Source organism: Cynocephalus volans, chromosome 15 (genome assembly GCF_027409185.1).
Source record: "Cynocephalus volans isolate mCynVol1 chromosome 15, mCynVol1.pri, whole genome shotgun sequence".
Lineage (NCBI taxonomy): Eukaryota > Metazoa > Chordata > Mammalia > Dermoptera > Cynocephalidae > Cynocephalus > Cynocephalus volans.
Window position 1 is genome coordinate 85,307,391 of NC_084474.1, and position 17,486 is coordinate 85,324,876.

Consider the following 17,486-nt stretch of genomic DNA (forward strand, 5'->3'; position numbering starts at 1 on the left):
TGGGACCCTCCTGGGCCCATTAAGGAGTTCTTGCTCCACAGCAATCCCCAAAACCTAGTTCCTGGAACTGGATGGTCTCCCAGGATTCACTCATTCAGGCCTCAGCTCAGGTCCGTACGGATTGCAAACACCTGCCTCCCTGAGGAACCTGCTAACTCCGGTACCAGCAATGGGATACCCAGTGTGGGCAAAGGCTCTGCTATTTTGTGAACCCGAATTCGTGGGTTAGCACACCTTCCCTTTGTGGAGAGTAGGGCCAAGCCTCATGTAGTCACCATCATCCTGAAGAGGCTGGGCTGACTCTCAGCCTAGCAAGGGTGCAGTCATTCAAGGGCCACTTGAGAGTGCTGTCCAGGGATGTAGCAGGAATGAGCCTTCCTGGAGCCTAGTCCAGGCCAGGCACCGAGGCTGGGTCAGCCCACACCAGCATCTGCCCCTCACCTGATCTTACATTATTTTTTTAGGCAAGGACCCAAGGAACCAGATCAGGGGCACATTAGTTAACTTGCCCAAGAACTCTAACCCCGCTGTTTCCCTATCACACCACTGATGGATAATTGAGAGAGAGATCAAATAGAGGCCCCCAGGAGGGAGGACATAGAGGTTTTATGTAGAAATGGGATTTTGCACTTGGCTTTGAAGAGAATAAGAGCTCCTCGGGGCTTAGGGAAAAGGATACCAGGGAGAAAAAAAAGAGGCAGGTTTTAGAATAAAACATGCCTTCATGTTCACTTTCAGAGGATTGGGAAACTGTATTTTACAGTTTAATAGTATGCACTGGGTTTTGCTTTGACCTTGTTTATTTCCCCTTATCTCTAATGTGGAATAGGACATCCTTATCAGGAACGCCATTCCTCAGTCCACCTGTGCCCGTGGCAGGCCTCACCAAGTGATTGAGGCTTTGCTTTTTGTTGGGCCTGGACTTGGCTGGAGACCCCCAGAAGCCACAGTCAGTCAGGCAGAATGGTACCCAAGGATGACCTCTTTTTTTATCAGTGTGGAAGGCCGACCAGAGCTGTCTTCTTCAGAATGCAGGAGGTCAGCAATCTCACCAGTAACAGGAGCCAGTCTCCCGAGACGGTCTCATACTCCTTGAATGTAGTCAGGACGGCCAGAATCAAGCACCCCAGGACAATCAGGAACCTAGAGGGGAAGAAAGAAAGAGAATAAGGAACTTTGAGTCCTGTTTTGCTCTTCAGGCTAAGACACGGAAAATTGTCAGCCAGGATGAAACTTCAATTTCCAATGGACATTTTCATGCACTTGATAAGCTATCCCATTTAGTCTTCATGACAACCCGTAAGGCAGGTAGGAATTATTATCCCAGTTAAAGAAAACGAGGCTCGGAGAGGTTAAGCAATGTGCATACTTTTACTTAACCTGCTAGTTAGTAGAATCAGTTAGTTAGAATTCAAACTATATCATCTGGCCCCAAACCTGGCGGGCTGTAGGTTCCTGAAAGACCAAAAGTTACTATATATAAGTTTTGTCAAATCAACAAGAATATGAATAAATTAATAATGTGTCTTGAATGTATTGGACTATGATTTTTGAAAATATTCTTAGGATAAAGGCAATACAAATTCATTCCAAAGATAAATGAAGCAAAGACTTCTATTAACATGTATGAATATGATTCCTTTTGCAGCCAATGGCTACTAAAGGAAACCACCTCTTTCAGTTGGGGATCTGCAGAATAGTTTTTGAAATACAGGAAAGAGTAGGAACCACCACAGTGAAGGAGGCTAGATGCTGGTTCTTTAAAATTCATTGAAAGATCATCTGGTTTATGTTCCTGCCTGAGCAGGAGCAAACTGCAAACAGTCCTTTGAGATTATTATTTTGATAAACTTTATGTGTGTGTGTGTGTGTGTGTGTGTGTGTGTGTGTGTGTGTGTGTGTGACAGAGAGAGAGAGAGAGAGAGAGAGAGAGAGAGAGAGAGAGAGAGAGAGAGAGAGAGAATGATTTATTGTTTTAACAAGGAAAAATGGTTCTCCTTCTTAGAGGAGAGTCTGTGGTTCAGCGGTCAGCACCAGGTTCCCTGGGTGTCCAAGAGGGCACTTACAAGCTAGAGTCTGTGGGTGAGGCTTGGTAGCACATACTCCAAGCTCTTCAACTCCAGGTCATCTGGATCTCTGCCCTCCTAGACTCTATGCTTTTTGGCTTTTTATTTATTTAGTTTTACACACCGCTTTTCATTCACACTTGAATTTTAGAGCACTTCTCTTTTTATTTAACAATATTAAACACCTGTGTACATGAAAATGGTCAGCTTTTCAGCACATCCCACTGAAAAGACACAGCATAATAGAAAGTAAAGTAAGAAGAGCTGTAGGGGAGATTGTGTGTTATGAAAACAGCAGAAGGGAACAACAAGTCTTGTATCCACGCTAGTGATTCCTCAATTGAGTGCCCTTATGCACAATCCAAAGAGACTGGAGAATCTAACTAATGAATGAATGAATTTCCTTTAATTAAAAAAAAAATTCAACTAGGTCTTTTTTAAAATTGACACAATAATTGTACATATTTATGAGGCACAGTGTGATATTTTGATACATGTAGACATTGTGTAATAATCAAATCAGAGTGTTTAGCACATCCGTCACCTCGTACCTTTATTATTTCTTTGTGTTGAGATTTTTTGTTTGTTCATTCATCCATCCATTCATTCACTCATTCATTCAATATATGTATGGCAGACACTGGGAACACAGAGCTGGAATTCAATGATGAACAAGCTGGATCTGTCCTCTTGAGCTCACAGTCCAGACAAACAGAAAGGTGTTTAATGCTGTGATGGTAATGACTACGGTGTAAGGAGGATGGAAATGTCTGCTCCTGGCCTTGGCTGGGACCCAAGTCCTGGCTTTGACCCTTGGTGATCCTGATCACATTTTCTGATCAATAAACCTCCTGCTCAGCAGGTCTGAATCTCTGTGTTGACAATTCTGCATAGAAACTTAAACAAGATTCCCAACTCCCTCCTGTGTTTGGCTATTTTACTTGAAATTCATGACTCTGACCCATGCTTGGGATCTGCCTACCCAGAGCCTCAAATTTCTTCTCAGGTGATGGTGATGATTATGGAAACAATCAATTCCCACCAACACCATTTAGTGAGCACCTATGACTTGCTGCTTTTCACATATCAGCTCATTATCCTCACAACAACCTTCCAAGGTAGATATGATCATTCTCATTTTAGAGATGAAGAACTGAGTAACTGAGTTGTCAGTAAAACATCAGAGTAACTGAGTTGTCAGTAAAACAACCATGGAGTTTGGAGTCCAAAGACATGGGCTCAAAAGGAGGCTTTGGTGCTCTTTACATGATTTTGAGCAGCTCGTCGACTTCGGAAACCTGGGTCATCTCATCTGTAGAATGGGAATAATGAATCTTCCTGGAGCTCTCAACAAGTGTGAGGACCACAGGAGACAAGGGATGTGGGGAACTGTTCCATCAGCTCTTTAGGATAATGTTGCTCTCCCAGACACATGCTCATTGCTGACCATCCAGGAAGCCCTGGGAAACATGCAGGGAATTCAATTGTGCTCAGAAGACCCTGAAAGCTCACACTGTAGTTCTCTCAAGACTTCATTTCATTCATTCATAGGCTCTGGAGTTTAGACCTGGATTAGAATCCTCTTCCTTCTCATATAATCTCTGTTTTTAGGAAAATTATACAACCTCTCAACATCTTGGTTTCCTTATCTGTAAATTGAATTTAATGAAAGTGCCCATAATCCGTGTTAGGTGCCGAGAAGAGTGCCTGGCAGATAGTTAGCATTCATTAAGGGTTAGCTATTACTTTATTGTGATTTAATATCAATTTATTGAGGGCCTCTTTTGTCTCAGGTATAGTACTGGTCTTAAGGACACAAACATCAATAAAACCTAGTCCTCATTTTCAAAGACCCCTTAGTTCTGGGAGGGAAACAGAGGACAAATAATTACAGGAGAGTGTGGTTGGGGTTATGATCCAAGTGTCTACCAGATTCTTTGGGAGTACAGGGTTGAAAGCATCCAGGAGGTACTATGGCCCAGAGGTTAGAAAGATATTCCAGGCTTAGCTGGGGCTGATCATATAACCCAGTTTATCCAGAACATTCTCCACTTTATGTGTTTTGACCTGGCCTGGAGCATGGCCTCTTGGGCATCATAAACAAAACATGCATATGCAGATAGTGCAAACATTCATGGACACAGAGATCTTCTCCCTTAGCAATGGTGTAGACCTTTCATGATCTGTCCTCACGCTCCTCACAGCCTCACCATCTCCTGCTGATTACCCGCTCCCAGGCCAGCTATGCTGAGTGACAGCAATTCCTCAAACTCCCTGAACCCATGTGCAGACTCCTAACCCATGGAAACCTTGAGATAAAAAAAACTGTCTGTTGTTATAAGCCGCTAAGTTTGTGGCAATTTGTTATGCAGCAATGGAAAACTAACACAGCATGAAATAGAAATCTGTGCCAAGTGCATTAACTTTTATAGAGCGGGTAACCCATGTGATTCTGGGCTGTGTTTGTGGGCTTGGTCTATTAGACTGCACTTCTTGAGAGCAGAGTGTCTTGTTTCTCCCCGGATCCCAGTGACCAGCTCAACATTTCACACTTAATGGAAACCCGTAAGTGTTTAGAGAACAGTAAAAACGATTTCAGAGATTAGCAACTGCCCTGTTGTTGGAATTAAAGGCGAGGGATATAATATGAACCTCAGAGACAGGATGGAGTATGATAGGAAAGATTTTGTAGGCCAAATGGAGAGTGTGGACTTTATTCTGCAGAAGATCTTTAAAACACACACACACACACACACACACACACACACACACACACACACACACACACACACACACCTATATCTATATAAATATAAATACCTGTATCTGTATCTAAAGACAGCTCTCTGACAGGACAGTAGGCAGGAAGCTGTTGTCATGGGCTGACGAGAAGTGAGGGCTGAACTAGAGAGGTGACAAGGGTCCTGTGAGAGAATCTTCCTGGTGGTCTAGGCAGGCCTTGTGACTAACGTGATATGGAGGTTGAGCAAGAGGATCATTGGGGGGTCTCAGGGGTTGGGGACAGGGTGGACAGTGTGCTGTTCACAGACATCATGATGATGTGCAGGGAGCCTGGAGGACCGCAAAGACAAGAAGCTGTGTGTGGACCTGCTGAGTCTGAGGTCCACGTGGAAACCTCCATCAGGCTGGTTGAAATCTAAGTCTCAAGCTTAAGGGAGAGGTTGGGTCTGAAGAAATAACTCCCTTTTAGCTCTAATAGTCTGATTTAGAGCCAGGAGAGGGGATAATTCAGACTTCAGTAAAATCAACATGGAGTTTCAACCAAGTTCCCATCCGCGGGGAGCACGCAGAGCCCGGCTGCACCAGCAGGGCAGCAAACACCTGCCGTAGCTCTGCATTTTCTCACACCTCACTGAGACGGGAGAAAATCACTACCTTATAACACTAAAACCATCAAGGAAGCTCCTTGGATTTTTGTGCATTTTAATTTACCCTTAAAATACGAACTCGATTTCAGACTGAGACCAATTTATCAGTCTCCCTGATGGAAGCCAGATGTGTCTCCTCCTGTTTTGGCTTTGTCTCTCTCCGTGCCTTACCAGTTACTCCCTTCCTTCCTTTTCTTGTGTCATTTGTCACTTCAGCTTCCTTCTCCATAGCCTTGACTCGTTGCTGTCCCTTTTTCTGACTTCTTTTCTTCCCCTTCTCCCCCTTTTCTTCCCTCCGTTTTTCCTCTCCCCTCTTCTTCCTCCTTCCTCTGCTCCTTGCCCACCTCCTTCTGTGACTGCAGGAGTGAGCAAGGGTGTGTGGCCAGGGTCTTGGGAAGAGCTGACAGCTGCCCTCTGTCTGCAGCACATGCTGTCTTTGCAAATGAGGCCGGTCAGGCTTGGACATGCCCTCGAGTCAGACACCGTCTCCTGTGTGCACCCACCCTCAGCACTCTTTCCTCATCTTCTGCCACCTTCCAACCAAGCCGGGGGCAACAGATACGAGGAAGGCTGCTTCGAAGCTAGGCACAATTCCAAAGTGTAAGGTGCAGGGGGCTTGGGACAGGAACCAGTGCATCCTGTCTAGGCCCACTTGATACCAGACCTCCCTTGGGCAGCAGGCAAGGAAGGGACAGGAGGCTTCTGCAAAAGCAGATGAGAGGGACAAACTGCAGTGGCACAAAAAATTCTCTATCCACCTCTTCTCACCCATGCCTGGCATCCTTTTATAGGCACCAAACTGGGCCCACTGGAAATAAGAGATGAGGCCTTACAGCCAAACATCCCCTCACAGTCTTAATTCATGGCGAGACCAAGAGGGTGAAAATGCGGCATTTAACTGGTAGCTTCTTTCATACATCATTTGCTCTTTTACTCTTGAGAGCAACGCTGTAAGGCAGGGGCATTGCCATCGTTTTATCTGAATCCCCAGTTTGCATATGGGGAACCAAGCCTCCAAGCTCAGGCAGCAGGGAGTCTGAGTCACAGAGAGAGTGACAGGGTGGCCCTGTGCTGAGAACCAGCAACATGGCTTTCACCGAGAATCGGCAGAGAACAGGCGTGGTCAGAGGCGGTTGGAGAGCGGGAAGGGTTAACTGACCGCTCTCAGTTCAGCTGTGAGAGGACGTGAGAGGACAATCTCTTCCCTTCTCTTCCTCTGGACTCCCACATGTGGGGGGCGGGGGTGGGGGGAAGCTTCTATTTCTAGGTAGTTCCCAGAGACCCCTGCTGGCTTCTGCCCTAATTACAGTTGTTCATGGGCAGCTTTCTGAGCATCGGTAGCCTTAAAAGTTCCTAGATCGAGGGAGGAAGGCAGGAGCTGACTCCACTAGACTTTCTTTCTTAGAGTCCTTGTCTGTCTGCTGTTAAATAGGCATGTGTGGGAATATTCTCCACAGCCAGGTGAAGGCAGAACTGAATAGTCTAACAGAGCAGGGTTTGCTGACATCATAGCTAACTGCACCTGTTCTGATTCCCAGCTACCACCACTGGTCCTTGCTCTCAAGCAGAGGCATCACCCAAAAAGGCAGTGACAGACCTCAGACTATATCAGAATCCTACTGGTCCCCAAACAAAATGCCTCAGAGGTAAAGCACCCACTGTGTACTGGGGATTTCTTTATTCCCTGTGAGTCAGCCCCAGGAAGGATGTTTGAGTCATCTCCTAATGAGATTTGCTCCATTTACTGGGAGCAGGGTGGACAAAATATTTTTATCTTGCAAAATCACTAGGGTGGGTTGCTCAAGGCTGCCTGGAACGCTGTGTGAAAAAGGATTCAGATTGCTGCCAACTCAACTGGGGTGAAAAGCCATTATTGATTAGTGACATCTGTCACAGGTGCAGGAAAGAACCAAGACTTTGCCATTCCCTTGGAGCCTAGACATGAGGACACAAGTCAGAGCTAAAATCATTTTCTAATGCTTCCTTTTCCTGAGTTGGCTCCTGCCAAGTTCTTCCCCAAATTTTATTAGCTGGAAGTTCCAAGGGACCTTAAGAATGACCTACTCCTGTTCTTTCATCTTGCAGAAAGGAAATTCATACACAGGAGATCTGAGTGATTTGCCAGTGGCTGCAGAATGACTCCTTGTGGTTCTGGGGTGAGGACCCTGGTCTCCCAGCTTTGAGCCTGGTGCACCTTCCATTATTCCATGTTCTGCTTTACCTTTCGTAAATTAAAAAGCGACCCTTTATGGACATTTCTGCTATTCTTTTAGCTGGTTACAGTCTGTCTCCTTCTGCTGAATCCCACCAACATCAGGGCAAAAGATAAATACCACACACCAGGGTCATTCAGGGAATTTACATAAGACTGAGGTATTCACCTGCCTTTTTGAGAGCTGACCTCTGATTTTCCTCATTTAATGTTTGTCCATTTTCTCTCCCTAAATATGTCATGTGCTTATTTATCTGTGGGGTGCATAATAGCCACAAATCATGTCATCGAATGTCAGGGTCTTACCATACACATGAAAAACATACAAGGAACAATTTTGAAATAATTTAACATAACTCCATCTCTTAAAACTATCTTAGAAGTTGCAAAACTCACAACTAGAAGAGCATGGCAGGCCAATAAAAGCCCTGCATAGTGAGCTTGCATTCTAGTGTCAGCGAGGGGATGCGTAGCTGAGTCCAGCAAGGCAGGCATCCGCATTTCCCCGTGAAGTGTCTTCAGTGTCACTTCACCCTGAGCTGGAAAGAGGCAACAAGAGCTGCAGGTGATGAGAGAATAGCACAGGAGAGTGTGTTGGGAGAGAGTGCCCCCCAACACTTCCTCTCCTGCTGCATTCCCCCCTCTACAGGCCTTCCATTATCATTTTTCTAAGCAGAGATATCTGATTATACCAACTGTCTGTTTAAACATGGCTGTGGGTTCCTCATTCATTACAGAGTAAAGTCCCAACTCTTTATCAAGGTACACCAGGTTCCCCCAAATCAAACCCTGGATAAAAAGCATGGTTAGGCTGTATGCTGTCTGCAATAGACTCACTTTAAATCCAAAGACACAAACAGGTTGACAGTAAAAAGATAATTACTATTCCATACAAGTAGTAACCAAAATGGAGCTGGGATGGCTATAGTAATATCAGATTTTAAAATAGACTTTAAGACAAAAGTTGTTGCAAGAGACAAAGAAAGACATTATATGTTGATAAAAGGATCAATTTATTAAGAAAATATAACAATTATAAACATATGCATACCTAACAACAGAGCTCCAAAATATCAGGCTTCTTTTCTAGGCTCATCTCTTTATGCTTTTTCCCTTTAGACTCACCAAACTTACAACTTTACCAAAACACGATGCTCTTTAAATGTCTATCCCCCTCCTCCACATGCTTTCTTCCTTTTTTCCAACTGAAACATCCTTTCTCCTCTTTAAGTTTCAGCCTAAATGTCACCTCCTCTATTAAGTCTCCTTTTATTAATTCATTTATTCAATAAAATATTTGCCAATTACTTATTGTATGTCAGGACTTAAGGGTAGACAGACCTTGTCCCTCAAGAGCTAACAATATTGCTTGGTCCCCAAGCAATATTAGGAAAATCCTCCTGTGCATTAATGTAGGATTTTGATCTTATCTACTCACAGAATTCACCCGTTTCTTGACACACACTTGCCACTCCAGGCCTGGGCATTCATCAGTGAACAGAGCACACGATCTCCTGCTTGCACCCCATGCATCTGCATTCTTTCACAGGCTGATCTGATGAAGCAGAGATGCCATAGTTTTTCTTATGGGATCACAGTGCCCTGCCCAAGGGATTAGCTGAAGAACTCACACATCTCAGTTCTATTTCCAGTTCTGCTGTATACTCACTGTAGGAGCTTGGAGAAGTTCCTTCCTCTCCCGAGGTCTCAGTGTCTACATCCGTGAAATGAGGGAACTGAAGCAGATGGTTCCAATGGCCCTTCAGGGATGTTATTATGGTGTATAGCTTTCAGCCAATAACCCTGGTGAAAAGGCCTGGAAAGGCTTTCAAAGATGGATAGACGAGTTCAGATCTCATCTCTGCCACTTACCGCCTGGGGGATTGTTTCTTCCTCTGTAAATGGGCAATGACAGCAGCTCCTAATTCAGGGCTGTTGTGAAAAGCAAATGAGACAATGCTCCTAGACTACACAGCACCATGCTTGGCAAAGCACACAGGCCTGATATGTGTTAGCTACTGCAGGAGTGAATTTTACCTTGGATGGGTCAGGACAATGACTATGTCCCACATGGCTGATAGAATTTTTTGCCATTTTATCAGACCTGGGGTTCCTTACTTAGAATGGGCAAATCAACTAGAAATTGGAAGAAGTCCTAGCAAGATGATGTCACAGTTCCATCATGCACTGCCCCATCCATACCAGCACAAGTCACCATGTGGCTATTTCTGAAGAGCTCCTTCTTGTCAGTATTCCCTGACCCATCCAGCTGTCCATAAGTGTGCTGTATTTTAGTGGAGGTGAAGGCTTCTGACTGGGACAAGGTTATCAGCCTTCTCCAGACTAAGCAGCTCTTTTCCATGCCTCTATCCTCCTCTAAACTAACATCATCAACTGAAATACACAACAGTCTCATTAACACTGCTGCCAATACCTTCTCCAGTACTCCTTTTCTTATTTGACACTTGCAGATAAAGTCCAAGTGCTGGCAGGTCACATTCTTTTCTCCCTGTAGGCTAGAGACAGAAGTCATTAGCTAGGTACTTCCAGATCCACAGGATGCCTGGGTCAGACTGAATAGGCAGGCAAAGTGGAAATCCGGGCCAACCAAATGGAGCAAAAGAGTGCATCTCTGGAAGTTTTCTCTCTTATTCTCCGGCACAAGCCATGTTTCTGATATATCCTGGAATGCTAAGGTCAGTCTGCCCCCAGTGACCTTCAATTCATCATTTGTACCATACCTCCTGAGTATCAGGAACTGTACTAGGGACTGAGGTATTTGTTTTCTGTCAAGGACTGCAAAACCTTGTTATCAACAAAGAATTTTTATTAAACATCCAAAAGTTGCATGTCAGGCTAGTAGTGACATACATCTTTTGGATGACACTTCATGAAGTGAAGTGAAGTTAAATTTTAAGCATCTTCATGGTGCATTGGGGATTGTTTCCAACACACAAACTTTGGGGGACACATTCAAACCATAGCATGGTGCTGTGTGTTAATTTAGGCTTTGAGGCAAACTTCTTTATGACTTTAGCAAGCATCATGGGTATCTTCTGTTAGGGAAGAACTTGGGCCTCGGAGCTAGACACATCAGGGTTTCAAGTCCAGACTCACCACTGGACTTCTGGTTCCTTATCTGTACAGTGGGAAAGAAGTGCTTACCTTGTAAGAGGGTTCAATAAAATAATGTATATAAAATCTTTACTGGCAGGCCATGGGCAATCCAGTAAATGGTACTTTCCCTCCAAATTGCTAACTAAGGCATGCCCAGTTAAAGTTTGACTGCACTATTAATTGCTATGTGACTTTAGGTAAGTAACTTAATCTCTCTGATCCTCCAATTCCTGGAGTTCATTTATTTACTTATTTATTTATTTTATTGCGGGCAATTATTTCATTTATTTATTTATTTGTTAATTTACATGTATTGACTGTACATATTTGTAAGGTACAAAGTTATATTTTTGTACATGTATACAATGTGTGATGATCAAATCAGGGTAATTAGCATAATCACCCAAAAATGTATCATTTCTTGGCGATTAGAATATTTGAGCTCCTCTCTTCTAGCCGTTTAAGAACATACAGTACATTGTTAGTTATAGATGCCTAGCTCTACAATAACATAACATCTTCCAGGTGCATCCACAATGACAAGATTGCTGCAAATGACAAGATTTCATTCTTTTTTATGGCTGAGTAGTATTCCTCTGCATATATATCATATGTATATATATACATATGTGTATATATATGCCACATTTACTTTATCTATTCATTTGTTGATGGACACCTAGGTTGATTCCATATGTTGGTTATTATGAATAGTGCAATATTTTATTACAATAAAAGTGAGGATGCAGATAACTTCTTGGTATGCTAATCTCCTTTCCTTTGGATAAATACACAGCAGTGGGGTTGATGGATCATATAGTAGTTCTATTTTTAGTTGTTTGAGGAACCTCCACACTGTTTTCCATAACGGCTGTACTAATTTACATTCTTGCCAACAGTGTATGAGTTCCCTTTTCTCCTCATCCCTGCCAGCATTTGTTATTTTCTGTCTTTTTGATAATAGCCATTCTAACTGAGGTTAGATGATATCTCATTGTGGTTTTGATTTGCATTTCCCTGATGATTAGTGACATTGAGCATTTTTTCATATACCTTTTGGTCATTTGTATATATTCTCTAGAGAAATGTCTGTTGAAGTCATTTGCCCAGTTTTTAATTGGATTATTTGTTGGATTTTTTTTTACTGTTTAATTCCTTGTAGATTCTGTATATTAATCCCTTGTTAGGTGAATAGTTTGCAAATATTTTCTCCCATTCTGTTAGTTGCCTCTTGGCTCTTTTTTTTTTTTTCCTGTGCAGAAGTTTTTTAGTTTGATGTAATCCCATTTGTCTATTTCTACTTTTGTTGCCTGTTCTTTAGAAGTCTGCTCCACAAAATTATTGCCCAGACCAATGTCTTGGAGTGTTTTCCCTAAGTTTTCTTCTGGTGGTTTTATAATTTCAGGTCTTACATTTAATTCTTTAATTCATTTTAAGCTGATTTTAATATATGGTGAGAGAAGGGGGTCTAGTTTCTTTTTTTCTACATTTAGATGTCCAGTTTTCCCAGCACCATTGACTGAAAAGGCTATCTCTTCCCCAATGTATGTTCTTGCTGTTTTTGTCAAAAATCAGTTGACTGTAGATATGCGGATTTATTTCTGGGTTCTCTGTTCTATTCTATTGTTCTGTATGACTGTTCTTATGCCAGTACCATGCTGTTTTGATTACTATAGTTTTGTAGTATAGTTTAGTTTACTAAAATTAGCATAGTATAGTATAATATACTTTTGTAGTATATTTTGAAGTCAGGCAGTGTAATGTCTCGGGCCTTGTTCTTTTTGCTCAGGATTGCTTTGGCTATTCAGGGTCTTTTGAGGTTCCATATACATTTTAGGATTTTTTCATTTTTTGTTTGTTTGTGAAGAATGTCATTGGAATTTTAATAGGGATTGCATTGAATCTGTAGATTGCTTTGTGTAGTATGGTCATTCTGACAATAATATTTCTTCCAATCCATGAGCATGAAATATCTTTTCATATTTTTGTGTGTCTTCTTTAATTTCTTTAATCAGAGTTTTGTAGTTTTCATCACAGATATATTTTACTTTCTTGGTTAAATTTTTTCCTAGAAATTTCATTTAAAAAAAAATGTTGGTCACTATGGTAAATGGGATTGCTATCTTGATTTCTTTTGCAGCTAGTTCATTGCTGGTGTATAGAAATTCTACTGATTTTTATATGTTGCTTTTGTATCCTTCAGCTGTACTGAATTTGTTTATCAGTTCTAAGAGTTTTTTGGTGGAGTTGTTGACTTTTTCTAAATATAAGATCATGTCTTCTGAAAACATGAATTTAACAGGAACAATTTTATTTCCTTTTTTTTTTTCCATTTTGGATAACTTTAGCTTCTTCCTTTTACCTAATTGTTCTGACTAGAACTTCCAGCACTATGTTAAATAATATTGGTGAAAGTGGGTATCCTTATATTGTTACTGTTCTTAGAGAAAAAACTTTCAACTTTTGCCCACTGAGTATGATGTTAGCTATGGGCTTGTAGTACATGGCCTTTATTCTATTGAGATGTGTTTTTATATATTAAATCTGTTGAGAGTTTTTATCATGAAGTGATGTTGAATTTTATCAAATGCTTTTTCTGTATCTACTCAGATAATCACGGTTTTGTTCTTTTGTTCTGTTGATGTGACATTTATTGATTTGTGTGTGTTGAACCATCTTTGCATCCCTGGGATGAGTCCCACTTGATCATGGTGTATAATCTTTTTGGTGTGCTATTGAAATCAGTTTATTAGTATGTTGTTGAGAATTGTTGCATCTAGTTTCATCAGTGTGGTGGACACATCCCCCCAAACTCCCTGAGGCTTGAATTATGTCCCACAAGTTTTATGTATTAGAAACTTAGCCCCCACTGTGACTGTTAAGAGGGTTGGAAATCCTATTATGGTAATTGAAAGGTGGAGCCTTGAAGAGGTGATTGGGTTGTAGGACTGTGCAGTACTGAATGTATAAAAAATGGTGATTAGGAGTGTGGTTCTGAGGGTTTTAAAAGAAGAGGAAAATCTGCCTCTCTGCTCTGCTTCCATCATCTTGCAATGTGAGCCTCCCGGGTCACTGTCACCACCACCAGATGGACTTTGGACTTCCCAGCCTCAGAAACTGTAAGCAGTAAATTTTGTTTTCTTAGAAATTATCTAGGTCCAAGTATTTTGTTATAAGCAGCAGGAATGGACTAATACAATCAGGGATATTGCCCAATAGTTTTCTTTTTTGTTGTTGTTGTATTCTTGTCTGATTTTGGTACCAGTGTGATGCTGGCCTCACAGAATATGTTTGAAAGAATACCCTCTGCTTCAATTTTTTGGAATAGTTTGAGAAGTTTGAGAAGAATTGGTTTTAATTCTTCTTTTAAAGTTTGGTAGAATTAAGTAGTGAAGCCATCTGGTCCTAGGCTTTTCTTTGTTGGAAGACTACTGATTACTGATTCAATTTCATTTCTCATTACCAGTCTGTTCAGGTTTTCTATTTCTTCTTGGTTCATTCTTGGTAGGTTATAGGTGTTCATGAATTTGTCCATTTCTTCTAGGTTTTCCAATTTGTTGGTCTATAGTTGAACATTAGTCTATAATGATTCATTATATTTCTATTGTATCAGCTGTAATGTCTCCTTTTTCATTTCTGATTTTCGTTATTTGGGTCTTTCTTTTTTTCTTAGTCTAGCTCATGGTTTGTAAATTTTGTTTCTTTTCAAAACACCAACTTTTTATTTCATTGATCTTTTGTATTGTTTTACTGTCATTTCATTTAGTTCTATCTGATCTTTATTATTTATTTTTGTCTACTAATTTAGGGGTTGGATTTTTCTTGCTTTTCTTGTTCTTTGAAGTTCAATGTTAGGTTGTTTATTTGAAGTCTTTCTACTTTTTTAAAATGTAAGCACTTATTTCAATAAACTTACCATTTAGTAGTGCTTTTGCAGCATCCCATAGGCTTTGGTAGGTTGAGTTTTTATTTTTATTTGTTTCAAGGAATTTTTTGATTTCCTACTTAATTCATTCTTTGACCCATTGGTCATTTAGGAGCAAGTTGTTTAATTGTCGTGTATTTGTCCAGTTTCCAAGGTTTCTCTTTTACTTGATTTCTAGTTTTATTCCATTGTGATCTGAAAAGACACCTGACATGATTTCAATTTTTAAAAATTTGTTGAGACTTGATTTTGGGGCTAACATGTGGTCCATCCCGGTGAATAATCCATGTGCTGATGAAAATAATGCTTATTTTGAAGATGCAAGATGAAATGTTCTGTAAATATCTCTTAGGTCCATTTGGTCTATAGTGCAGTTTAACTACAATGTTTCTTTGTTGATTATTTTTTTTCTAGATGATCTGTCCAGTGTTGAGAGTGGGATGTTAAAGTCTCCAATTGCTATGGATCTAACATCCCTCCAAAATTTAACACCCACTGTGACAGTGTTAAGAGGGTGGGAAGTTTTATTATGGTAATTGAAAGGTGTGGCCTTGAAGAGGTGATTAGATTGTGAGGAACATGTCCAAGTAAATGGATTAATCCAATTAATGGTTTAGTGGTAGTCATGAGCATAGCTGCAAGGACTTTAAAAGGTGAAGAAGTGAGGAGTTAGCTCTCTCTGCTCCACCTTCTCACCATGAGACACTCTGTTTTACTGTAGTGTTCCCTGGGAATTCTCAGCTTCTGAAACTGAAAGAAATAGTGGTTTGTTTTTGTAAACTACCCAGTTCCAGGTATTTTGGTATAAGCAACAGAAATAGACTAATATGCAAACTGTTATTGTCTTGGGATCTACCTCTCCCTTTAGATCCAATGATATTTGCTTTATGTATCCAGGTTCTCTGAGGCTGGGTGCATATATATTTATAATTGTTATATCCTCTTGCTGAATTGATCCCTTTATCATTATATAATGCCATTTATGTCTCTTTTTTATAGTTTCTGTCTTAAAGTTATTTTTCTGATAAGAATATGGCTATTCCTGATTGATTTTGGTTTCCATTCATGTGGAATATCTTTCTCTTCCCTTCACTCTTAGTCTATGTTTGTCTTTACAGGTTAAGTGAGTTTCTTGTAAGCAGCATATAGTTGGTTATTGTTTTTTTAATCCATTTAGTCAGTTTATATCTTTTAAATGAGGAACTTAATCCATTTACATTCAAGGTTGTTACTGCAAGGAGTTGCCCTACTCCTGACATTTCGTTAATTGTTTTATGGCTGTTTTATATATCCTTTGCTCCTTTCTCTCTGTTTTATTATTTGTATTTGCTATTTAGTGGTTTTCTGTAGTGATAAGATATAATTTATTTCATGTTTCATATCTGCTCTACCAGTGAGATGCTGAGGAGGTCTACAGCTCCTCTGCTGAAGTGAGCCTCTTTAGGCAAGGTCGCTGGGGTTGTGGGTGGAATTCTGCACCCCCAAGAGAGATGCTAAGGCACTCTACAGCTCCACTGCTGAAGAAGGTGCTGGGAAAGATCACTGGGGTTATGGGTTGGACTCTGCACATCCAAGAGAGATGCTGGATCTCTCTGTAGCTTCTCAGCTGGAGTGTGCCATTCTAGGCAAGGTTTCTGGGGTCATGGACAGGACTCATTGCCCCCAAGAGAGATGTTGAGGTGCTCTGCAATTCCTCAGCTGGAGTGAGCCTCTCTGGGCAAGGTTGCTGGTGTTGTGATCAGGACATTGAGCCTTCAAGAGAGACACTGATACTCTGGGTGCTCTGCAGCTTCTCATCTGAAGTAGGCCACTCTGGGTGAGGTCTCCTGGGTCTTGGGTAGGACCCTGCACCCCCAAGGGAGACACTGGGGTGCTTTGCAGCTCCTCAGTTGGGGTAGGTGCCTCTAGGTAGGTTCTCTGGAGCTACAGACAGAACTCTGTGCCCCCAGGAGTGGTGTGTGGGCACTCCACTAAAGACAGCAAGGCTGCTGGCAGTGACAGAAAGCCTTAATTAGTCAGCTCTGGAAAGTGCAAGCATTGGCTCCCTTTGTCCTGGAGGTGGCCTCTACACTGTCAAGAATCTCTTGTTTCCAGGGCTACACGGTGCTGTGCGGGTTTGGATGCCAAAGTCACAGTGTGATGAGGAGCCTTAGGAATGTGGATATGCTGGTGCTATTGGGTCTCAGGGAAAAATGTACTCTGGTGTTGGCTGCGATCACAAAATAAGAATGTCCTATGGCAGCTGGAGACCTGGAGGGTGAGAAGACTCTGCGTGAATTCCCCTTCCAGATTAATGCTGTTGCTTAAGCTCTATGCTACTGGGCTCAGGGCCTACGAGGGCTCTGGGGCTCTCTTGTAGCGAGGATTTCAGGCATTTTTGGGAGTGTGGACCATTGGGAAGCTTTTATTTATTTATTTATTTTTTCACTTATCTTTTCCCTGCAATAAGGAGCCTCTTCTGGCTTCAACCTGATCTTGGTCAGGCACATTACTTGCCTTTCTATACTACCATCACAAATTTCTGAGCCTCAGGGGTCTTCTTCACTTTTTTGCAGAATTCCATTGTTTTCTCCCAGACACTGTATTCAATGTGTGACTATTTGTTTGTTGTTCTGGACTTTCTTTCTAGTCAGCCTTCCTGAACTGCCCTCCCTCATGTTTATTACAAGGATAATTATTCAACCTCCTGGAGTTGTTGTGAGGATAAATGAGCTTCAGTTTTCCCATCTGTAAAATGGGGGTAATAAAATGCTTAGGCTAGTGCTTGGTAAATGTTA

At 41.5% G+C, this 17,486-nt stretch overlaps 1 protein-coding gene across 1 annotated transcript in view; it reads right to left on the minus strand.

The window, feature by feature from the left end:
- KCNQ3 (potassium voltage-gated channel subfamily Q member 3) overlaps positions 1-17,486 on the minus strand; it is a 320,617-nt gene that overhangs the window by 48,842 nt on the left and 254,289 nt on the right. Inside the window, exon 2 of the mRNA XM_063079577.1 lies at positions 1,053-1,143. Coding sequence (XP_062935647.1) covers positions 1,053-1,143 — 91 coding nt within the window. The remainder of the gene's footprint in view (positions 1-1,052; positions 1,144-17,486) is intronic.